Source organism: Schistocerca serialis, chromosome 12, assembly GCF_023864345.2.
Source record: "Schistocerca serialis cubense isolate TAMUIC-IGC-003099 chromosome 12, iqSchSeri2.2, whole genome shotgun sequence".
NCBI classification, from domain to species: domain Eukaryota; kingdom Metazoa; phylum Arthropoda; class Insecta; order Orthoptera; family Acrididae; genus Schistocerca; species Schistocerca serialis.
In genome coordinates, this window is record NC_064649.1 from 21,035,999 (window position 1) to 21,062,540 (window position 26,542).

At 41.9% G+C, this 26,542-nt stretch overlaps 1 protein-coding gene across 2 annotated transcripts in view; it reads right to left on the minus strand.

Annotated features, from left to right (window-relative positions):
• Positions 1-26,542, minus strand: part of LOC126428297 (F-box only protein 28) — a 92,870-nt gene that overhangs the window by 42,162 nt on the left and 24,166 nt on the right. For both annotated transcript variants that reach the window (XM_050090219.1, XM_050090218.1), the window contains exon 3: positions 3,770-4,018. In XM_050090219.1, the coding sequence (XP_049946176.1) occupies positions 3,770-4,018 (249 nt within the window). The remainder of the gene's footprint in view (positions 1-3,769; positions 4,019-26,542) is intronic.

A 26,542-nucleotide genomic window follows, 5' to 3' on the forward strand; every position in this document is an offset into this window, starting at 1 on the left:
CACATCTTAACAGATCATGCAGTCGCTGACAAGAATGATATACAAAAGAATGGAAAAAATGTTTGAAGACCTGTTAGATAATCACTTTGGCTTCAGGAAAGGGAAGGCTACTAGAGAGGCAGTTCTGATATATCTACATCTATATTCTCTAAGCCACCGTAAGGTGCATGGCAGAGGGTATGTCCCATTGTAACAGTTGTTAGGGTTTCTTCCTGTTCCATTCACATATGGAACATGGGAAGAATGAGTGTTTGAATGCCTATGTGACTGGTACATAGGGTGTGGTTGTACATTCTTAGAGTAATCATTTAAAGGTAGTTCTTGGACTTCATTAACAGACTTTCTCAGTTTACGTCCATCTTCAAGAGAGTACCAGTTAAGTTCATTCACTATCTTTGTGACACTCACCCATGGATTAAACAAACCTGTGACCATTTGTGCTGCCCTTCTCTATATTTGTTCAGTACCCCTGTTAGTCCTATCTGGTACGAGTCCCACACACTTGAGCAATATTCTAGAACTGGCCGCACGAGTGATTTGTAAGCAATTTCCTTTGCTGACCGATTGCACTTCCCAGTATTCTACAAATAAACCGAAGTGCAACACCTGCTTTACCCATGTCTGAACCTATGAGATCATTCCATTTCATATCCCTACAAAGTGTTACACCCAGGTATTTGTACAAGTTTGCTGATTCCAACAATGACTCATTGACATTACAGATAGGATATGTTCTTTTATTTTGTGAAGCGCAAAATTTTATGTTTGTGAACATTTAAAGTAACTTGCCAACTGCTGCATCACTTTGAAATCTTATGAAGATCTGACTAAATATTTATGCAGCTTCTTTCAGGCAGTACTTCAATATAGGTAATTGCTTCATCTACAAAACACTATTTTACTATTAATATTGACTGCAAGGTCATTAATACACTATGTGAACAGCAAGGGTCCCAACACACTTCCTCGGGCACATCCAAAGTTACTTCTACATCTAATGATGTGCTTGATAACAGCAGCAGGACTTGAGGAAAATCAAGACCCTCCAAAGGCATTATTGAACTAAAAATGTAAAATGGTGCAAGCAAAATAGAGTAAGCCATAGGTAAAGTGAGAGGAAACAAGAACAATGGAAGACCAAGAACGAAGTGCTCGGGCTGAAGGTGTAAGACAGATGCAGATTGTCTCCCCTTCCGTTCAACCTCTACAGCAAAGAAGCAATGATGGAAAAAAAAAGGTCCCAATAGTAAGATTAAAACCCAGAGTCAAATGATAGCAATGATAAGATTCATTGACAACTCTGCTATTCTCAGTAAAAGTGAACAATAATTACAGGATCTGTTGAATGGAATAAACAGTTGACTAAGACAGAGTAAATTGAAGTAATATACATGTAATGAGTAGCAGAAATGACATTAGTGGTAAACTTATAAAAATTAGGGACCACAAAGAAACAGTAGTTAAGGTGTTCTGGTGTGGAAGTGAAGTAACATAACAGACAATAGAAGACATAAAAAGCAGAATAACACAGGCAAAAAGGGCATTCCAGGTCATAAATCATTTAGTGTGAAACATAAGCCTTAATTTCAGGAAGCAATTTCTGAGAATGTACATTTGGAGCAGAGCCTTTTGTGATAGTGAATCACAGACTGGTCAAGGAAGAGAATGGAAGTATTTGAGATGTGATGTTATAGAAGAATGTTGAAAATCAGGTAAACTCTAAACGGAGGAGGATCCTTGCAAAATCGGTGTTGGAAACAATGAAAACAAAAAGGGACATACAGATAGGAAATTTCTTAAGGCATCAGGGAATAACTTCCCTGATACTAGAGGGAGCTGAAGAGGGTGGAAACTGTTAGAGGACAGAGTGGACGATATTCAACAAATTATTCAAGATGTAAGGTGCAAGTGCTGCTTTGAGATGGAGAGGTAGGAGGAGAAAAAAAGAAGTGTTATTCTCTTACTTTTGTACTTCATTTATAACAGGTCTGTTTAGTATACATATGCAAATGTGTGGTGTAACAAGTTTTGGTCACATCATTCTGGGACAGTGCTCACACACTGGTACAATGATTTCACAGCAACAACAACAAAATACCTCACATAGCTGTGTTCTAAAAGAACTTTACCCTTTTTCCAATTCATCCCGTTTAAGTGTCCAGGACATTTCTCTTCTACGTTTACATAAACACTCCACAAGCCACCGTGCTGCAAAGACAGTGAGTATCCTGTACCTATCCAGTTCGACTTGCAAACAGAGCGACAGGAAAAATAACTGTAGGTATGTCTCCATATGAGCCCTAATTCTCGTATCTTACCTTCATGGTCTTTATGTATAAAGTATGTTAGTGGCAGTAGAATGGTTCGGCAGTCAGCTACAAATGCTGGCCCTTAATATTCTCAATAGTGTTTCTTGAAAAGAATGTCACCTTTCCTCCATGGATTCCCAATTGAGTTCCGGAAGCATGTCCCCAACACTTAAGTGTTGTTCGAACCTACCAGTAATAAATCTAGCTGTCCGCCTCTGACTTGCTTCGATGTCTTTCTTCAATTCGACATGGTACAGATCCCAAACACTCTAGAAGTGCTGAAAACAGGTCACACTAGTATTCTATATGCGGTCTCCTTTACAAGTTAACCACTCCTTCCTAAGATTTTCCTAATAAACCGAAATCAACCATTAGCCTTCCCTACAGCTGTTCTCACATGCTCGTTCCGCTTCGTATCACTCTACAATGCTGTGCCCAGATATTTAAATGACTTGAGTGTACTTACAACTCTGAATTCCTGTAATGCCTTCCACCTACAGACTTGATCTGGGTTCTCTAATGCTGGAGCAATATTTATCAATAGGTCAAACTAGATGTTACAAGTGGTTTTCTTCCAACAAATTGAAGTCTTACAATGCAGTTCCTCACTACTGGCTCAATATGTGTATACCACTATGTTAAGCACACACATTTATAACACGACACCATCAAGATAGTTAATTCTGTAATTTGGCAACATATGTAGCATCTGTTTATTAATCCTAGCAACACCAATGTAATTTCCATTACTGAAAGAGTGATGTACTTTATGCCCACCCTAAAAAGATTTCATTAATTGTTACTGACACATTAAGAAACTTTTTAAAGAAGCAATGACCTGCGTGTAAGGTCCAGAACCTTAAAATATATTTTACTACACTCTTAGTAATATCAATGCATTTTCCATAATAAGTAATTCAAGCTTCATGAACACCACAAAAGAGTTTTAGAAAGGCAAATTCTGTTCATTTTGTTAATTTTTTCTTACAACATACTTTTAACGAGATTTTGATGTGTAAGTAGGGTCCTGAACATCAAAATACTGAATAACATTCATTATGGAAACTTATGGACAATTTAAATTACCGAGCTCAGTTTAATTAAAAACTTAAAACATTTATGAACTTCGTAAAAGAATTGATAAACAACTTTTTTCTAAATTAACTAATTAGACAGCAATATTTTCAAAAGGAGAGCACAAAGTATCCCACCCTGCCTCGGTACTGCGAGGGTGAAAGCACATTTAACAGCATTTGAAGAAGCAAGCAACAATATTTTCCAGCAGACAACAGCACATCTGAACAGGAAAGACAAAGGGACTATTCTGAAAAGTGTTTCATATGCAGACCTTAAACTGGCCTTGGGTAGAGTAATCTATTTTCAATATCATTACAGGCAAAGCCATTCAGCTTTCAAGATACTGGCAATTTTTACCTATTTTCATAACCTGAGAGACTGACCTCGCCAGCAAAGAAGCAGCAGTGCTTGCGCTCTATGTGTTTGCCGAACGTCATCTGCAGCAGAGTCAGCCGCATGTGCAGTGTCTCCACAATGTCAGATTCGCACGCCAGTGGGTGGTTGCGACGCGCCGACTCGCGGCGCGGCATCCTTGACTTTATGCTCTGGAAGCGCACTAGCATCTGGCCCTGCAGTCGCTGGAAGGTCGTGTTGAGGATGTGGCAGCAGATGCTGTTTATCTTGTGGCACACCTGTCGACAAAGCCAACGCAGTCTTCTACAATCTTAAAATCCTACAGAAACTGTACTCTGTACATGCGGATCAATCAACAATAACCTAAAGCTGAAAACATCTGACTGGTACAGCAAAGAGTCAGTCACTTATGCGTAAGTGAAACTATAGGGCGAGTCAGAAAGAACTCTAAAACTTTGGAATGATATACAAAGTTACTAACATAACTGATAGAATCTGTAGATGTCTTATTTTGAAGAAAACAGTCTCAAGTTTAACATCGAAGTATCAAGTGTCATTCTGGTTTCGATGTGACTACCATTTGTAATGCGACAAACGTCCCACCAGTAATCAATTAATTCCCACACTTGTTGCAGCAAAGCAGGCTTAACTTCTGCAACAGCAACCCCCAAACTCCCTTTTTCCAGTCAGCAAAATTGTTTGACAGGGTCAGAACACACAGTCTTTAATGAAATACCTTTGAAACAAATCCAGTACTGTCAAGTCTGGGAAGCGAGATGGCCATGCAACTGGTCCTTCACAGCCAATCTGCTTACCTAGCAAATGATTATCGAGCAAACTTAGAACTTATGAGGGGAAATGATGATGTGCACTGTCTTGCTGGTGGTAAACCATCCCAGCTGAGTCATTTTCATTGATGATGTAGCAGAGTTTGTTTCATGACACCAAAACACACAGCAAGCACACTCTGCACAAGTGAAAGTATTCATTTTAACTGCAATACACTGGTGCTCCTAGTGGCATAATGGGGTAATGATGCACTACATGAATCAAACTCGAGGTCATTTGCTACAAAATTACCTCTACCAATTCCATAAGTTATTTCAATAAATTTCTGTATCATCCCAAACCTGTAAAGTCCTTTCTGACAAACCTGTAAAGTCCTTTCTGACTACCTGTAACTAGCTGAATCATTTGACAACAATGAAAGAAGGAGAATGTGGCATTAAAAGTAACGGAACTGATGTTACAGAAAAGACATCGAAACTTTCCAGCAGACAAACTGCATGCCAGACTGGGACTTGAGACCAAAATCTTTGATTTTCTTGGGCAATGCTCAACAGTAATCTATATAGGTACGAATCAGGATCCATCCCCACAACTTTACTTTCCCCAGCACCTCTTCAACAAGCAGCTCTCTGGCACACAGTTTTAATCTGCTAGGACATCTCAAATTAGCACACCTGTTACAGAGTGGTAATCATTTTGGAAATGAGAACACTGTGTCAACACTCTACAGAAATCCATCCACCTTGTCTCTATTGAAACTCATGTTAACATTTACTATTACTGTCATTATCCCTTTTGTTTCTAATGGTATTAACCACAGCTTCGGATGTGCTGAACTAATTAATATTATGTTATTCTTAATGTCTGCTATCAACAGTATTTTGTTGGGGACAATAATTATCCTAATACCATCTCAGATGTACGTAATGGAACCACAAGCATGCACACGAAATTGTTTATGTTTGGTAATATTTTTGAGTGGAGTGAAAACAAAGACACTTTAGAAATTCTACAATGGATTTTTGTCGAACATTTCCTAGCCAGACAGAGGGACGAGGACAAAATGAGCTTCAAACTGAACTCCATGGGTGTCTTATTTTTGCAAAAATGGTTTAATGCTCAAATGTAATCAGGGCACTTAAGCAAACTTAATTACTGATTTGATGGAAAATTTAAATATTTTATGAACAGCTGCTGCTATGAAACTGGAGTGTTAAAAAATTCAATTCTTACAGGGGCTAGATTTTTGCACACAAAAAGTTACATTGGTGCAATATGTAACACAAAATTCTGTTTTGAAAAACAAAAATTTGAACAATTTATATGTTTTGTGAAATTATCTGTCAATAGGTAAGAAGTAAAACAGATTTGAAAGAAATTTGAAATGCCTTTGAATGATTCTCTAAATCATGTTTAACTTACAATGTAGAATTTTAACAGTACCAAAGGATATATCTGGCTCTTGGATTATATACATTGTGCAGCCATAATTACTGTACATGATTTTCAGCATCATTCAAATATGCATCAAATGTTGATTTGATTTGCACAGGGAAATAAAACAACAGTTGTCTTAACTTGCTACTGCCAACAACAAAACTGTTTATTGCGCAGTTTTTCTGCCTGTGATTCTGGTGAAGCCTGCAGTACCCTTAGAAAGTACTATTATTATTAGAAAATATCTTTAAGAATTAACAACGTGAATATTCTTTAGCTTTTAATCTTCCAATATGAAGCATTGGAAGCCAAATGTGGAGCGGTTTTATCACCATCGCCACATATCTACAGTTAGAGGCTTCTTTCCCTATACACATTGTGTGCAGGTGTTTCTTAACATTCCAATGGCCAGACACTGTACTGTTCTGCCTACTGATCCAGCTACACAGTTTTGGTTTTACAATCACTTTAATGATGCTTAGGAGAGATTCCAGTTCAACAAATGGAGTCATCAAGCAAAATGGTTCAAATGGCTCTAAGCACTATGGGACTTAACATTTTAGGTCATCAGTCACCTAGACTTAGAACTACTTAAACCTAACTAATCTAAGGACATCACACAGAACCACGTCCGAGGCAGGATTCGAACATGCCACTGTAGCAGCAGTGCGGTTCCCGACTGAAGCGCCTAGAACCACTCGGCCACAGCGGCTGGTGGAATCATCAATCCTGTCCTGGCATGCTTCCCAATTTGTTCATTGCCACTACTTTCTGCGTGACCATGGACCCATAGCAATGCTTCCCCTTGTATCCCAAGGGCTCGATAACGTTTTGCAACGATCTTTGCTATCATTGCAAGGTCTAAGATTTCAGAGTTGCTCGATTTGCAGCACCTATGCAAATTCTACACCGCATGCACCCTGGTAGCAGATTTCTCTACCTGGAATACTGTGGTCAGCTGCCCTAGAGAGAGACCGCTCTTTCTAGTCTGTATCCCGCATATCCCAGTCCCAGTGCCTTTGTCTTTTTTGACCTGTCAGCAACACTATCTCCTGGACAGTAATGTGTTTCGTTCTTCCACTACTTCCCATTTCGAATCGTTACATTGGAAGGTTTATTGAAGCAGGTGGAAGTTATTGTATAGTTGGCCAGTATTTCCCAGATCACTCATATATTTGCCACATTCATTAAATCATTGTGGGATTCTTGATATCTTAAGGATTTCAAGCTTTTAACCTATATGTCACTTCCTCCCTTTTAACCCAAAGGCGTAATGGGAGCATGTCAAGCATGGTCTTCATCCCAGCTGTGGGTATGCTGCTAATTCCTCCCGTTATTGCTAAACAGGGCAGTCACCGCAACTTGCTATGCTCCTTAGCAGCCACCCTTCTGCTCTTCATTCCTCTATACAGTAGCCCCATAATTTATCATGGGTCTTGTTACAGTGGTGTGTATCAAGTAATAGATATTAACAACATGATAATGCTCCATTAACAACTTATGATGCCACTATTGTCTTTAAACAAGTCTCAAGTCTATCACTGGGTACTGCATCCATGTATCAAGTAGTTAATGATATCCAAGGGGGTGACAGCAGAATTACTGCCAACAAGCAGTATTACAACCAGAAACTTCACGAGATGAAACCATTAAGAAGTTGCAAATCATTGGACACCTACAGCAGTGTAACTGCCACGCCCAAGAAATTTAACTACTGTACATACTTTGCACTTTGTGGATCTTCTGAATAGTATGCAGTCTAGAGCATGAGTGAAATGTTCCTGTAATCTGAAAGTTAAATTACGTGCCGAGTAATTAGCAAAATTCTCTATCTTTACGTGCCCGTGAGTTTTACTGAGTGACAGATATAGTTGACTAGTGTTGCAAAAATCTAACACACAAGAAGGATAATTAAGAAGGGCGCAAAATGTTTGTTAGATAGAAAATCATGGCCCAGTACTTCAAAGTTCTTGTTATCTAGAGCTATGTCTTAGGCTATTATTCATTAAATTTTATAAAACAAAGCTTCACAGTAGCTGTGCTGAACAATGCTGAGAAACTTATCCAAAGTTATACAGTGATTCTCACTTTTAAGTTAAAAATGCTTGAATTGTGAACATGTTGCTTTCAATGCAGCCCACAAAACAAAAAACAATGAAAACTATTGCACTGACTACTTAATCTGTTTTAATTATAGAGAACAGCATATATAATTCAGAATAAATGCTCTATACTGTGCATAACATACCTAAAACTATACATTTGTTTACTGTGACCAGTATTGCAACCTATATTTACTGTAGGTACATAAATCTTGTGTTAAAACAGGCCAGTCCTTAGATTTTCATTTCTTTAACACTGAAATTCAAAAGAAGGGATCATATCAGCGGTAGAACTAGCCTGCAACAACAGGGATCCTGATGCCCATTACTCTTTATCTACAACTAGGATGTTGCAGTTTTATGGCAATGTGCACAACATGTGCTTACAATATTAACTTTAAATAACATGATTGAGACTTTTTTTATAACCATATGAACAGATTTGATTTAAAATTTGAATGAGCCAGCCACCATGGTAATATATAAAAAAACTTTTCCCTAAAATTTTAAGGAAGAAGTCCGACGTGTCACAGCACCTTAAAAGTTTTACTGCAATGATTATCAGTTTTAAAATAGAGTGAAAGTCTGTAGTTACATTAGCTCCTGCTCTTTTGTCTGAATATATGAGTAAAAAACAGCCGTACTTTGATCTATATGATCTATATGCAACAGCTGAGCTGTCTATTTCACTAGGTGCAGCTTATTGTCTGCCACTTTCAGATGCTTTTCTTCCTATCTATGCATTATTCTGCACTTCAACAGCAGATGTAATAGCATTTCGTAAGGACAGCACATGAAAAATAAGGACGAAATGAAAACCTTAAAGTGCTATAAAATGTTTAGTTGCAACAATGAACCCTTACATGCCTTTTTCAATGTAGTCTCCCTGACACTGAATGCGTGTATTCCATCGCTATGGGAGTGCAGAGATACCATGATGAAAGAATTCTTTTGGTCGTGTGTGAAGCCAGTTGTGCACGCGGTTTTCACCTCTTTGTCATTTTTGAAATGCCTGCCTTCCATTGCTTCTTTGAGTGCACAGAACAGATGAAAGTCACTAGGAGTGAGGTCTGGTGAATAAGGAGGATGTACCAGACATTCAAATTTAAATTTCCTGAACAGTCTCAACTGTCCCACGGGCTATATGCTGTTGGGTGTTGTCATGCTGTAGAAATACTCCTGAAGTCTTAAGTCCTCGTTTACTCCCGATAGCAGGGCAAGTTGATTTTTCAGCGTCTGTTACAGTCATCCACACGAAGCTTCAAAATTACTACATCTGTATTCCAGAAGAAAATTAGCATGATCCTTTCAGTAGACGGTTCTGTGTAGAATTTTTCTCGTTTTGGTGACAAACTGTGGCACCATTCCTTTCTTGACCTCTTCATTTGTGATTGGTGATAGTGGATCGAAGTGTCATTGCTGGTAACAATTTTTCCCAGAAGTGTGTCACCTTCGACATGGAAATGATGCAAAAGTTCTTTACAGGCACCAATGTGATGGTCTTTCAATTTGGCAACTGGCTGACATGGCACCCATCTTACAGTCATCTTCCTGAAGTGCAGTGCCTTGTGAATATTATGCACTGAATCAACACTAGTCTTTAAACTTGCAGATATTTCGTTTGCAGTTATGCATCTGTCCTTTACGAGTACCTCCACTAACGCAGTGTTCTCATCCGTCACTACACGGTGAGCCTGCCATGGTCTTTGTGGCATCCTCAACAGAAGTTACATCACTTTTAAACTACCTACACACTTGCACTTGTTGCAGTGACAAACAAGTATCACCATATTGCATTGTCATTCTGCAATGAATTTTGACTGGTTTGACACCTTCACTAGACATAAAACACACCACAGATTGCTTCTCAATCACTGTGCATGCTGACAGTGGGGCAGCCATCTTGTTGTGGATGCAGCTGCCTTCTCCTGCATTGTAGAATCACTGCCTCCTGGCACTCACTTTCTGAACCTCAAGGAACACTACTACTGCCACCTACCAACTCCATTACACACCTTTTCAAAATTTTATGGAAAATCTAATGTTTTATTTTGAATCATCCTTGTACCTAGTTATCTTGACACACCTCCTTGGTTGCTCTATCACTAATTCATTTTCCTGAATTCCCATGTACCCTGGTACTCTGCAGAATGGCACTTTCTCCAGACTTCATAGGTGAAGAAGAGATTCCTGGATATTCTGGACTACTTTATCTGCTGGGTGCAAGTGCTGCAGAGAGTGAAGGTCACTCAGGGAGTCTTCTCAGATCAGGAATTTAGCAGTCACAGCACATCCCACATGCTCCAGTGGCCTAAAGATTGCTTATAATTCTGTATTTTAACACACTGAATTCTTGCCATATCAATCTTGAGAGTATGATTGGGGGAGGGGTAGGAGAGCACCCAAGGGAGACTCCACATTTAGAACAACCTGTGAATATAACATCAATATAGATGTGGTGATTGTCAGTGTCTTATTATATTCTACTAAAGCAATGGATAATCCAGAATGGAATAATGTCAATATTACGAAAGGAACAGACTGCTACTCAACATATAGCAGAGATGCTGAGTTGCAGATAGGCACTATAAAAAGACTATGTAAGAAACACGCTTTCAGCCAAAAGGCTTTCTCCCTTCTTCTGGCAGTATGGCCTCGGCAGCCAGACAGTGGTGTGTGTGTGTGTGTGTGTGTGTGTGTGTGTGTGTGTGTGTGTGTGTGTGTGTGTGTGTGGGGCGCTTTTTCTTATGCTTATCTGCAACTCCGTTATCTCCACAATATGGTCAGTAGCAATCCATTTTTTCATCAATAGTAACCAGGGTAAATTGGTGTTGGCTCCAACCCTGGATTTGGGTTTGCACTTTGGTCACACCAAGCGACTTCAGCTCATGCTTCACATTGATCCCAAGTGGTCTCATTCTTTGACAGTTTGAGAAAAGGCATTCGTTTGTTGGTCAAGTAATTTTAGGTCATTGCGGTGAATTTAGAAAGCAGGGATCTTACATGCTCGATACACCATGAGGAGTTGCTGCCAGATGGTGAGTGGCAGCTCCTCCACACACAACACGGAGTGGATACGTGGCCGATCCTGTGAACACCCGTGGCCAACCTGATCCCCTCATGGTGGATAGCATCAATGATCTTCATGTAAGAAATCCTCACTGATACATCTACAGTCTAACTGCCATCTCACAAAAGACTAGTAAAACTGGAGCAGACACATCCTGCCCTCTCCCCAGGACTTGTGGCTAAGGAACTTCAATATTATTTTCTTTACCTATTTGCAGCCTATTCTTTCCACCTCCTACCTGTAAGCTGTAACTGAGAAGTTAATGTTGCAGGGTTTGAGGTGGGAGGGGGGAACAACGACAACAACAACACAAAAATCATCCACGAATAAGGAGCACTGAATAGGAATCCTCACTACACACATACTGTTTTATGGCTGTGACAAAGAGAACAATAGTTTAAACACTCCCCTGGTGAACACCATCCTCCTCTTCAAAAGTATTTGAGAGCATGTTACCAAATAGGTACCTACAAGAGCATTTTAATATGAAGGGTTGAATGAATATGCGTAGATAGCCATTCGAGCCCCATGGGGGGAGCTGCCCTAGAATATTTCATCTCCCGGTAGTGCCGTATGTCTTACTGATGTCAAAATACATCCTTATAGAATGTTGTTTATGTAGGAAACCATGCTGGATAGCCACCTCTAGCGGAGTCAGACTGTCACAAGTGGAGCAACACCTGTGAATCCACACACAGGGATCAAGGAGTTCCATGTTCTCTAATATCGAGACCATACTATGACCAACCATTTGCTTAAAGCCCTTTCCTGCACAGCTTGTCATGGTGACACATTTGTAACTACTGGAGCATTTTGGTCTTTTCCACTCTGAGGAGTTATCAAAACTGCTTCGCTCCATAAGTTTGGAGACCGTGCCATGTCTGACATTTCAAATTAAAATATTCCACAGGGATTTACTTTAACGTCATATGCATATGCATAGCTTGATGTATTGGAGTTGGTCATGACCAGGCACAATTATGAGCCTAAGTCAACAGTAAATAAACCTCTAACATGCGGGAGGTCTTATAGGTTACTTTATTGCAACTTTTAAGTGTTCTCCACTCGTACATATAGTGTCCCAGGAGGAATGCTCAATATTCAGGGGTACGATAACAATGATCATTTGAAAAAAATAAATAAATAAATAAAAAGAACTAGTAAACACAGGCTCTAAACTGCACACCTTAAAGAGCTACGAATACTTGTTCAATAGAAGAGATGTGTTTCACAAGAGAAGATGAACAAGTGCTCATAGCTCTTTAAAGCATGCATTTTAGAGCCCATGTTTACTACATTTTTTGCTTCAATGATCAATCCTGTCATCCCCTGAATATTGAGCATTCCGTCTGGGACACCCTGTATCTGGCAGTCTGTTCCATGTGAAACCTTGCTAATAATATAAGGGTTGTCCGAGAAGTTCTCTACCTCTCCCAGAGTTCACAGCACTACACATGTGATTTTGGTGTTTTGGTTGGTTGGTTTAAAAGAGGGGAGGGGGGCGCAAGGGACCAAACTGCTAGGTCATCGGCCCCTTGTTCAGAATAAAACAGTGCCACGAGGGTGAGAATAAAATAGATGAGACATTCAACACAAAACAGAAGGAAAGGAAAGACCACAAGAATGAAGGAAAGGCAACAAACACTAAAAGGGACGAAAGAGGGCAAGAGGACAACAGAGAGATGCAAGAAACAGAAGAGAGTAAAACAAGGAAGCAGATTACAGTCGCTGGCCGACCACGAAAATAAAAAGGAAAAGCCAGCCACCCTGCAACCCATTAAAACCTTCACCCTAAAAGCACTAGGGTGGAGGGCACAAGAGTGACAAAGGACAGGTGCTAAAACTCAGATCGAATGATAAAACCCACTCTCACGGATGAAACATGAAACCAAATCAGCTGATGAGGCGTTGTCTGCTAAAACCAATGATAACGAGTCCGACAACCGAAGATGAAGTCGCAGGGCAGCCAAAGGAGGACATAGCAGAAGAATATGGACCACTGTCAATCGGGCACCGCATTGACACTGAGGCGGGTCTTCAAGGCGCACAAGGTAGCTGTGGGTCGCCCAAGCTTGGCCAATGTGGAGCCAGCAGAGAACCGCATAGTCCCTGCGAGGGGCCCGCAAGGAGGACTGCCACACATCTGTAGTCTCCTTAATGACATGTAACTTCTTGTGCGTACTGAGACTACACCATTCCATCTCCAAAATCCGAAAATCCTGGTGGCGTAAAAACGAACGCAGGTCAGTTATTGGAATGCCGATCTCCATAAGCAGTTTCCGTGTAGCCTGTTTGGCCAACCTTTCAGCAAGTTCGTTGCCTGGAATTATGACGTGTCCTGGGGTTCACACAAACACCACTGAACGACCAGACTGTTCCAGGGCATAGATTGACTCCTGGATGGTCGCTACCAAAGTATGATGAGGGTAGCACTGGTCGATAGCTTGTAGGCTGCTCAAGGAGTCGGTACACAGAAGAAATGTCTCCCCAGGGCATGAACGGACGTGCTCAAGAGCACGAGGTATGGCCGCCTGCTGCGCAGTGAAAACATTGCAGCCATCAGGCAAGGAATGCTGTTTGATATGTCCTCCATGGACATACACGAAACCGACGTGACCATCAGCCATCGAGCCGTCTGTGTAAACTGCTTCATGGCCTCGGTACATGTCAAGAATCTAGAGGGAGTGGTAGCGAAGAGCCCCAGGGTCAACTGAGTTCTTAGGGCCATGTGAAATGTCCAGGCGAAGTTGCAGCCTAGGTGTACACCATGGATGTGTACGCGATTGGAACTCAAGTATACACGGTAAAGGCACGGACTCCAGTTCAGAGAGAAGTGATCGGACGTGAACTGCAATTTTAAGCCCTGACCTGGGCTGCCGATGAGGGAGTTGAACCCCCATGGGTGAGAAAAGGAGACGGTAATTCGGATGCGCATGTGCAACGTAACTGGTGAGCAGTTGTGCACGCCTGATCTGCAATGGAGGGACACCAGCCTCCACCAGTACGCTTGTCACCGGACTCGTCCTAAAAGCTCCTGTCGCTAATCGAACCCCGCAGTGGTGCACAGGGTCAAGTAAACGCAATGCTGAGGGCACTGCCAAACCATAAACCAGACTCCCACAGCCAAGGCGGGATTTAACAAGGGCTCTGGGCTCTTTATAGATGCAGCAGCATAGAGCGGTCTGCAGTCCAGTTGGTGTTGCTCAGGCAGCGGAGGGCATTGAGGTGCTGCCAGCACTTCTGCTTAAGGTGACAAAGGTGAAGAAGCCACGTCAATTGGGTAGCGAAAACCAGTCCTAAAAATTGATATGCCTCCACTACAGTGAGGGGATTGTCAACAAGGTAAAGTTCTGGTTCCGGATGAATGATGCAACGTGGACAGAAGTGCATAACACACATCTTTGCAGCTGTAAACTGGAAGCCATGGGTTGGAGCCCATGACTGCACCTTGTGGATGGATCCCTGTAAGGCGCCGCTCAGCAACACCAGTAAGAGCAGTACGAAATGCAGAAGTCGTCTGCATACAGAGGGTGAGATGGATGGTCTTAAAGCTGCTGCTACACCATTAATGGCCACTAAAAATAGAGATACACTCAATACCGAGCCCTGCAGGATGCAAATCTCCTGGATATGGGGAGAACTATGGGAGGCACCAACTTGGACACAGAAAGTACAAAACGACAGGAGATTCTGGATAAAAATCAGGAGCGGGCCTCGGAAACCCCACTCGTATAATGTGGCAAGGATATGATGTCGCCAGGTGGTGTCATACACTTTTTGTAAATAAAAAAATGGCAACAAGGTGTTCGAGTCTGGAAAAGGCTGTTTGGATTGCAAACTGCCGACACACCCCATGTTCCAACAGCTTACAAAGAATGTTGGTGAGGCTGATGGGCTGATAGCTATCTACATCAAGTAGACTTCTGCCAGGTTTGAGCAGTGGTATGATGGTTCTCTTCTGCCAGTGTGATGGAAAGACGCCATCGCACCAGATCTGGCTGAAGATCACGAGGAGATGGTGCTTGTAGTCAGACGAAAGATGTTTAATCGTCTGACTGTGGATCCGATCTGGCCCAGGAGGTGTGTCGGGGCAGTGTGCAAGGGCACTGAGAAGCTCCCACTCTGTAAATTGGGCATTCTACAGTTCACTGTGGCCTGCAGCGAAAGAGGAGACTTTCCCTTCCATCCGCCGTTTGAGAGTCCGAAAGTCTTGGGGTAATTCTCCGATGCAGAGGTGTGAGCATAATGCTCAACAAAGCGCTCAGCAATCGCGTTTGCGTAGGTAGATAATACGCCATTTATGTTAACACCAGGGTTTGGGACCCAAAAACTCGTTTGATCTTTGCCCAGACTTGGAAAGGTGATGTATGGCACCCAATGGTTGACATGTATCTCTCCCAACACTCCTGTTTCCGTCTTTTGGTAAGCTGGTGTACGCGGGCACGGAACCGTTTAAAGGTTACGACGTGCTCCAGGGAAGAGTGCTGCTTATGCCGCTGTAGAGCTCACCGGCGCTCTTTAATCGTCTCAGCGACTTCCAGCGACCACCAAGGGACTGTCTTTCACTGGGGTCGTCCTAAAGAGCAAGGATCACATTTTCTGCTGCAGAAACAATTGTGCTAGTCACCTGCTCAATCACCACATCGATGTTACCATGTGGGGGAAATTCAACGGTTACAGCAGAGGTGAAAGTGTCCCAGTCTGCCTAGTTTAAAGCCCATTTGGGCAGTCGTCTGTGGGCCTGACACCAGGGCAGTGACAGGAAGGTGGGGAAGTGGTCACTACCACAAAGGTCGTCATGTGCTCTCCAGTGGATAGACAGGAGAAGGCCAGGACTGCAAACTGAGAGAGCAATGGCCAAATACGTGCCATGAGCCACACTGAAATGTGTAGCAGCACCTGTATGTAAGAGGCAGAGGTCACGTTGTGACAGTAAATTTTCGACATCTCAGCTTTGGTAGTAAGCACGGTGCCACCCTACAAGGGGTTACGGGTGTTACAATCTCCCGGAAGTAGGAAAGGTTTAGGAAGTTGATCAATCAGTGTAGCCAATGCCTGCAGGGGTACTGGAGGAGGATATACGTTGCACACAGTTTTTTCTTGCATCGTCCTTATCCTGACAGCCACAGCATCAAGAGGGGTTTGAAGGGGGACAGGTTCATTGCATACCGAGTTCAAGCACTGTACACCAAGTTCAAGACCGACACAAACTCCACCTGACACTATTATAGTCACTATGGTTCTTGTAATGTCCCCTATAGCCGTAGAGGGTGGGTGTCTGCATTTCTGGGAACTAGGTTTCCTGAAGGGCAATGCAGAAAGCAGGTGTACAGCTTAAGAGTTGCTGTACCTCAGCAAGGTGATGGAAAAAACTGTCTATATTCCACTGGAGGATGATGATATCGTGTGGCTGGAAAGGCATGAAATGTGCAAGGAGGCAGGTTATGCCTCAGGGTTGCCTGCTGCCACCGACTGAGTATTTGTAGCCATTTCTATGGTGGATGAAGCATCAGTGAGATCCAGGTCCACAGGGGACACTAAGATCTCCACTGCATCCTCAGATGCATAACTGATAGCGAGTGGTGGTGTTGGGGCCACCAGAACATCCTGTTTCTTAGCAGACTACTACTTAGTTTTCTTGCTCTCTTACTTCTCTTTAGGGGCTTGCTGGGAAGATTTTTATGGAGCAGCTTCAGGTACGGAGGAAGACCGTGAAGCTCTTCGTCCAGCAGCTTTTGGCTCCTTGAGCCACTGGTGAGTGTCTGCCAGGGCATTAGTGGAGACCTTGGGAGAGAGGGTCCCAAGGGACCCCTTCCACACAAGAGGAGCTGGAGGAGACTGTAGTTTGGTGACATAGCTGCAGTATATGTCAATGTCCACCAAATGGGGTGTAATCTTTCAAATTTACATTTAGCCTCTGTGTTAGTCAATCAGTCCAGGGTCTTGTACTCCATGATGATCTGCTCCTTTTGGAGTACGGGCAGTCTGGCGAGCAAGGGGAGTGGTGCTCTCCACAGCCGATGCAAGTGGGAGGAGACGCACACAGAGTATCTGGATGCAGTGGACATCCGAAGTCTCAACATGTGGCACTGGAAGTGCAGCAGGAAGACGTGCCCAAATTTCCAGAACTTGAAATACCGCATAGGTAAAGGTACGTACGGTGTAACGTCACAGTGGTAAACCATCACCTTGACCCTTTCAGGCAATGAATCACCCTCAAAGGCCAAGATGAAGGCACAGGTAGCAACCCTGTTTTTGTCCCCCCCCCCCCCCCCCCCCCCAGTAAACACGCCGGATGAAATGAACACCCTGCCGTTCTAAGTTGGTCCAGAGCTCGTCGTCAGACTCCAAGAGGAGATCGCGATGGAAAATAGGCCCCTGGACCATGTTGAGGCTTTTATGGGAAATGACAGAAACACCCAGCTTGTCACAGGTGAGTAACACTCGGGATTGGGCTGGGGATGCTGTCTGAATCAAGACTCGCCGTTTTGCATCTTGGACAACGCTCCAAGCTTATCCTCAAGGTGTTCAATAAAAAATTGTGGCTTCGTAGGTAGAAAGGAGTCCACATCAGTTCTGCAACAGACTAAAAACCGAAGCGAATATGGCTCTCTCTGTTTTGTAACCCTATGTTCCTCCCAAGGTGTAGCGAGGGAGCGAAACGATTTAGGGTCATACCTGTAAGCATAGTATACGATCTTGCCCTTCTTAGAGACTGCTGGTGACGTACGGTCACGAACAAGAGATGACTTACTCCGCTTCATTGCCACCCACTCTGATCAGGGGCTGTCCACACAGGTGCCATCCAGACACAGCAAAGGCCAACTGGCATGAGTGCCCAGGAAGACATGCACCTTGGCATACATGGGGAGTTTACAGCTCAGGCATCAGCAGTGTGATCCCTGTGTTGTCGGGGGGGCTACTACCAAATGGATTCATGAAGGCCCCACTACAAAGGACTGGCTACCGTACTGGATATTGGGCGCACAGAAATCAAATATTGTCATGGGGGTGAAAGAGGACAGGAGACAACGGAAGAAGATGACATACCCCGGAAAGTGTCCTCGCTTGAGCAGTTGAATCGCAGGTGGAGATGCAAAGCCATGACAAGAGATTCGGGAGATCGAACCTAAGGGCACTATGGATAACTCATGCAACATGTAAGGTGCCCTCCTCCATATGGCCCATACTTCTGTAGAATTTTGAAAGTGGCAGGTCAAATCATAGAATGGGACCTGAACTCATAGGGCCGAAAAGTGAGACTCCTTTTACTTGCATCTTACAACAGGCAGGAATATCTTGGGCCTATTCTAACTGCCGGAGCCATAGGGGCGCACGTGATTTTCCCCTTATATTGGTACACATATACCACATAAAATTGCAAGTCATTCTAGGCAGCAGCTGCCTATAAGCAGTCATTTGAGCAGTTGTGTGTGTGGCGGTGGAAAAAGGAATAAGAAAGTCACTTATCATACAAGTGATTAAAATCTTCATAAAAGCATGCTTAACACTGACCGAAATGCGCTTACAGCTTGCACGTGTACGGTGGTTATTCACCTACAATTTTCACCACGGGTGGCCAAGAAAGCGTCCAAGGTGATCAATGCAAAGGACATTCAAGAAGTGCAATGCAAACCACAAATCAACAAATTGCATGATGTTATGTTGGAAGATCTGACACATAAAGGTGTGTCAAACTGCTATTCCTCAGGGGATATCAAAGGAATGTGTTCATCACATGTTGCACCAGGAATTGAATGAGAGAAAGCTTTGGGCAACAAGTGTGCCTCATGTGCTCACTGCAGATCACGAATGCATTCCCACAACACTTTCTAAGTATTGCTTGGTGTGTTTTAAGAAGAATGGGACTGACTATTTGTATTGATATGTGACAGTATTGGAATATGGACTCATCACTACATGTCTGAATGCAAGCAGCAGTCAGTGTAGGGGACAGGAGCCAGTTCCATTTAAGACAAGGATAGTGCTATCGGCAGAAAATATAAAGGCGTCTGGTTAGGGATATTAAAGGAATTTTGTTGACCGACAATCTTCAAAAGATAAAATCATAACTGGTGGATACTACTCTCAAGTGTTCATGAAAACAGACCTAGGCTAAAGAAGGAAAAACAAAATCATTTTCCATCAGGACAATGCACCTCCCCACAAAGTTGACTTGGAAATGGGGAAATTGAGGGATATGCACTATGAAGTGCTGGAACACCCACGCTGTTTGCCAGATTTGTTTTCTTAGACTTCCATCTATTCTCAAAACAAGAAATTCCATGATGGTCAGTGCTTTTTGTTGAATCGAGAAGCCATTGAGGCTGTGGATGGGTACTCTGCAGCACTTCTGGAGGAATACTACAAAGAGGGGATAACGGCACTGGGATACCACGGATGAAATGTATTGAAATTAGAGGAATTATGTTGAAAAATAGAACTACTTTGAAAGTATATGTTGTCATTTTTACTACCAGGCTAAGAACTTTGCAGACCACCCTCATATTTTCATAGACGAACATCCACCAAAGGGGTTAGTTCTCAAAATCCATGCTCGGTATTTATTTTGTATTACCTATATTCACTTCTACATAGAAATCCCAACTTATACAGATGTGTACGTACATATTTGGATGACATAGACCTATTCCCTGAGGAATGCACTGAAAACGTATTTCACAATTCAGAAAATGTGGAATATTAAACACAGTATTTTGATATTTACCAAAACCATGAACTCTAAAAAAAGTTGATGCATAAAAAAAGATTCTGTGAGGAAAACAAAAAATTCCATTACTCTCTTACCATACCTCATAATCCAATGAACAAATACAGAAAAGGTGCTTACAGCACTGTGCATCATTAAGCACGGATTTAAACAGCGTACACCATACCTTACCATGTCCAAAGTAGTTTATAACTGTACCTAAAAAAGGACAGGTTTTCAAAAGACCACAAATGGAAAACCATAAACTATTCTAAATGACAGTATTCTACATTTACATAATTGTGGTATATGAATGTAACTGAAAGTACCATATATTTTTCATACAAAATTTAGATCACCTGGCTGAGGTAATTTTTATTAACTAAAATGAATTCTTAAGTACAAAAAAACTGTTTGCATACAGAGGACAACGTTGTAACTGATACCTTCCTCTTTCTTTCACGATGATCTGTAATATGAAAAATTCTTACATTTTATAACCAGCACCACAAAATTATTAATCAGATTTTCTTTTTTAAAAAGTTATGCATATTTTAGCAAGTTTTCTTTGATTGATCTAAAGTTAAATGGAATAAAATAAACTGAATTATCTGCTTCAGTGTGTAAGTCCGCATAGTCATTAAATGGATATACATGAACAATTACCTATAAGCAGCATGGAACTAACAAATAAGCTAATAAGCAACAAGTTAACTTATCTTTTCTTCCTCTCACTCAGCAAGCTGTCCCATAATTATGAAGAGAAAACTTACCACTGCAAAATCTGGATCCAGTTCATCCTAAATACAGGTCATAGCAAAAACCTGTTACAGTGACAAACTTACTGTTAGAGGTAACTAACATATCCAAAAGCTTCATGCTATTCAAAATGTGCTAGTGCAAAAATCGTTAGTTGATCAGTTGCCATAGGAAACGGTAAGGAACCAACAAAATACAGGGTGGGGCAGAGATGACTAAGCAGTTTCAAGGTACATCTGCTCAGACAGGAAGGGGGGCATTGCTCGTGGTCCTTTCTTCTGTCACTGACCCATGTCAGTAGCCCACTTGGTTTGGACCAGAGCACACTGGGACATTGCCATGCATGCGCATTTTGGAAATGGGCAAGGTTTGATTGCAATGCAAAGAGCTTTTTGGAAACAGTTCAACATTCTGAGAAACACTACCATTCCTAATAATAATTAAATTAAAAGACCACACCACGAAGGAATCAGTAGATGTGAAGTATATGTACAGTCCAAATAATGATTACAGTTCCAGAAAAATTTAATGATTTATTCAAGAGAAATGGCTTCACAAATTGAGTAAGTCAACAATGTAATGGTCCACATCCAGACCCTTACACGAGCAGTTATTCAGCTTAGCACTGATTGACAGTTGGTGGATGTACTCCAAAGAGATGATGCCAGATTCTGTCCAATAGGTGTGTTGGGTCATCAAAATCTTGAGATGGTTGGAGAGCCCTGCCATTATGCTCTAAAAATTCACAGTTGGAAAGAGATCCGGCGATCTTGTTTGCCAAGCTGCGGTTTGGCAAGCACAAAGACAAGCAGTAGAAACTCTCGTTAATAGGTTGTGACCATATTGCTGAAATGTAAGCCCAGGATGACTTGCCATGGAGGGCAACAAAGCAGGGTGTACAATATCACTGACATACCACTGTGCTGCAAGGGTGCCAAGATGATGACCAAAGGGGTCCTGCTATGAAAAGAAATGATACCCCAGACCACCACTCCTGTTTTTTCAGGCCATATGGTGGAAGACAAGTTGCTTCCCCACCACTGTTTGGGGCATCTCCAGACATGTCTTCACTGATCATAGGGGTCAATTTGAAGGACTCATCACTGATAACAAGTCTACTTCAGTCAATGAGATTCCAGACTGGAGACATGTCTGGAGCTGCCCTGGACAGTGGTGGGGTACCAACTTGACTGTCTTCCACCATATATGGCCTGAAAAACAGGAGTGGTGGTCCGGAGTGCAATTTCATTTCATAGCATCCTTACAACACTGCAATACGCTGACAATATTTTATGACCCCGTTTTGTTGCATTTCATGGGTAGCCATCATGGGCTTACTCTTCAGCAAGACAATGCACACACAAACATGGTGAGAGTTTCTACAGCACGTCTTAGTGCATGTCAAACCTTACCTTGGCCAGCAAGGTTGCTGGATCTCTCCCCAACTGGGGACGTTTGAATCATTATGGGCAGGGTTCTCCAACCAGCTCGGAATTTAAACAATGTAACGCACCCTTTGGACAGAACTGGCAAAATATCCCTAAGGGTGACATTAACAACTCTTATCAATCTATGCCAAGCTGAATAACTGCTTGGATAAGGGCCAGAGGAGGCCCAACGCATTACTGACTTGCCCAATTTGTGAAGATCTTTGTCTTTAATATACAGTATCATCAATTTTTTTCTGAAATTATAATCATTTGTTTGTCTGCACATGTATGTCACATCTAATGATTTCCATCCTATTCTGATAATTCCTTCATAGTGCGTCTTTTCTTCGTCACAATTGGCCCTGGGTTCAGCAGTTGGAAGAAACTGATAGCACTCTAAGAAAATGTACACATGGCTGACACAGATCCATTGTAACATCAGAAAATGCGCAGCTGGTGGGAGCAGCAGTTGAGCAATAGCAGAGATGTTCTACTCACATGCTATTGTGTTGGGTATTTCAGACAGCTGTTTGAGGAGGATCCTGCATTTCGATTTGAATTTCCTTCCCCCAAAAATAATAAAGGTTCAAGAATGAAGCCCTACGGACTAAGCCAACCTCTGAAATCTTTGTGAGCAAAGTGCCCCTTTGGAGGCAATTTTCTTCAGTAGCAACAACTATCACTTTCCTCTAAATAACCCCCAAATCATCACTAAAGACTGTTACATTTCTTTAATGTCGTGGTGCACCTGATCACAATCTGACGTGATAGCCCCATACTTCTTTGAGAAAGAAGGCACAACTTAATTCCAGAAGTTATGTTTGCCATTAAGGAACTTGTGGTTCTAAGAGGATGGTGCTACAGCTCACACAGCCCAATTTCATTTAATATTTTGAGAAAAATGTTACTGGGACGTCTGGTCTCTTTGAGGGGTGATGTTGGGTGGCCTGCACAGTCACCAGATTTTAACATTTGGATTTCTTCCTTTGGGGGTGTCTGAAAGAAAAGTTGTTTAAATGTTATGCTGCCAGAGCTAAGGGGCCAGATTATTGAAGTGAATGTCATACTGCCACAATAAGTGTAAATGAGCTGTTCAAAGCTTCAGAGATGGTCTAGGAAAATGTGCTGCTGCTAGTGGCTGCCATCTTGAGGATATTAATTCAACACTGAATTAATATAAAAATGCATGAACTAGAGACTTCAAAAATAAACAAATTTCTCTCTATATATCCTGATTTCTTTTTCATAACTCCTCACAACTGCTCCACTCGTTCTGAGCATGTGGGAAATTTTTTCTTGATATGACTGGGAGCAAGAATAGAAAATTAAAGGAGTTAGAAGTGAGAGTTTATTCAATACCTGCAATGGAGGGGAAATGAAAATATTCCACAACAACAACAACAAAAACAACAGTATACGGTAGCGTCCCATTAATCTGAACTAACTGGGACCAGACCCTATTCGGATTACCGATTTGTTCGGATTAGCCGCAATTACGGTGATGAGTTTCTAGAATAAAGTTTACCAATCAGATAAGTAGGTACACCATGGCAACAAAGGCTCACTCTCACTCCCTGGCCTTGTTGTCGTGCATTGTTGAGACCTTCGTAGTGTCTGAGGTCAGTGCACTGACAGTTGTCTCGCAAAGCACTTTATTGCGTTGGTTATCATTCACTGGCACGCGTAACAGTTGTACTGCATTCGTTCAGGTGTAGTGGTGTATGTATTTTTGTCATGAGTAAATGGAAACATACAACATTAACTCTCAAAGAAAAACTGAATGCTTTGAAGCGGATGGACAATGGAGAGAATGTACCTAAACTGGCAATGGAACTGGGTGTTGGTAAATCAACCATTTGTGATTAGAGGAAGAAGTGAGTGAAGCTTGAACAGTCCTATGCAATGTCTTTGGGAGAAACACTTGAAATCCGGCAGACTTTGAAACTGTCCTAGTACGATAAAGTGGATGAAGCTCGTTTCCTTTGATTTACGCAGGAAAGAGAAAGGGGAGCTCCTTGGAGTGGAGCACTGGTTCAGGAGGAGGCTGTCTACCTGAACAGGTTAATGAATGGTGATTAGTCTTTTAGTGCGAGTACGGGTTGGTGGGACAGATTCAAAAAATGTCATGGAATCCGTCAGCTAACAATTACTGGAGCGAAGCTTTCTTCTGACCGTCATTCAGCGAAGGAATACTTGGGCAAGTTTGAAATAATAAGAGGGAAAGTATTCTACCCAAGAAACTTATAATGCTGACGAGCCTGGTCTTTATTTTAGGGCATTGCCAACAAAAATCCTGGCATCAAAAGCAGAAGACCACGCTCCTGGTTTTAAAATGTGCAAAGATTGTGTAACTTTATTAGCATGCAGCAACGCTGCTGGTAACCACAAGCTGCCTTTAATGCTGACTGGCAAATCTGCTAGACCCAGAGCTTTTAAAAACTGCAACATGAAATCCCTGTCCGTATATTATCGCAACCAGACAAAAGCATGGATGGATGGTACATTGTTCAACAAATGGTTTCACGGTCAGTTTGTTCCCTCTGTTCGACAGTTTTCTAAGGAAAATCATTTGTCTCCCCGTGCAATCCTTTTGACTGATAACGCGCCATCTGACCCCAGCACAGAGGAATTATGTCATGGAGAAATTGTGGCGAAGTTTTTTCCACTGATGTTACACCACTTCTACAGCCGATTGACCAGGGCGTACTGCAAACATTAAAACTGATTTACAGAAAACAATTTTTACAAATGCTGTTCCAAGATGATAGCATTCCTTTAGTGGACAAAATAAAGACCTATGTGAAGGATATTTATTATTGGTCCGCTGAGGCATGGCAGAATATTTCAGAAAATACTCAGAAAATCGTGGAGAAAACTGAGAACATATCTTTAATCTCAGGACAACCTAGTTGAAAATGAAGAGGAAAATCTACTGCAAACGAGACAGACAATTCCTGGATGTGAAGAAGCTAGTGAAGGGGGCATAGATGAATGGATGGCAGCAGATGGGGCATGTGTGGAGACCCTTACTGACACTGATTTAGTTGCTGCTGTGACTCACGACCACGAAGAAGTGGACTGCTGTGACAGAAGTGACAATGAGCCTGAAAGCGACAACGAAGAGCTGGTGCCACACAGTGAAGCAGCAGAAGCCCCTGACCTCGCGCTACATTATTTGGAGCAACAGCCCACTGCTACACTAGCTGATTTCATGTTTACGAGACAATGGCGCAACTATGCGTCACATAACAGACTGTCTTCATCACGCAAAAAAAAAAAAAAAAAAAAAAATGTTTTTGCCATTTAAAATGTAGGGATAAAATGTCCACTGTATTTTAGTTAGTTTGACAGCTTTGCTTTCATTGTTTTGCATTGTTTAAACCTAATGTTTTCTTGCAAATTTTTCTAATACATTTTTACTGTACTGTGTAAATAAAAATAGTGTGTATGTGCAGCAGTTTACCACACAGTTTTCATTACTTAGACTTATATTTTTCCATTTTTGGATTAACCGAACATTCGGATTACTGGGGTTTGGCTTAGTGGGTCTCTGCTGTACTATTCCTTGAAAGGCATCCAGATCTTGAAGTCAAGTTGACAATATTTTGAAGGTAACATAGAGCCTGTAATTTGGACAGCAGCTGTTACATTTCTGATGTGTTAAGGGGGTTAACCTGTTTGGGGAAAAAAAAAAAAAAAAAAAAAAAAGAAAAAGAAAAAAAAAAAAAAAGACTTTTTGGCCTAAGAAGTTCTCTGCGATCTTTACTTCATCCCACGTTCACCAGAATCTCCGTCACTGAACTGCAAGGTAATATGTCAAAAGTGTGTGTGTAAACCATTCACAGAAAGGGGGGGGGGGGAGGGGGGCAGGGGGAATTTACATCGAGGCCAATGCGGCAGCATGCAATTTCAATGATGGCCTAATACGCAGCCAGTTACAACTTCTGCACAAAACGGAAGGAAAGTCCATTGAGCTAGCAGAGCAGCAGATGACTGAAGCTGCCAATGAGGCCCGCTGACCAACCACGGCCATGAAGAAGATGGAGGGGGAACATCCTTTCAGATCTGGAAGGGCTGCTATATGATTCAGGAACTGCTGATTAGAAAGGAATGTTTCACTTTACTACAAAACTTTAAATGTGTTTTTCTCAAAACTATATTTTTTTCAAATTTGTGGGAAACAGAACATGAGAATGACAAATGATTTTGATCGAAATTTGAGGCTGGCATTCTAAACCTAACTATCAGCGGACACCACTGTTTTCCGATATCTTCAGAAGTTTGTTTTTGGTACGTACCTTTGCCTCGATTTTGTAGGCGAAGAAAATGGCATTTGGTTCAACACATCATCATCTTGTAACTTAATATTTTTCAAGTATCCTATATATGCCAATATGAAACATACTGAAAATGTCTTGTACAAAATTATTTAGTTACAGGCCTAATGAGACTATTTCAGGAATTGCCACCAACAACCAATGTTCCAACTGCAAGGGGACTTTCCA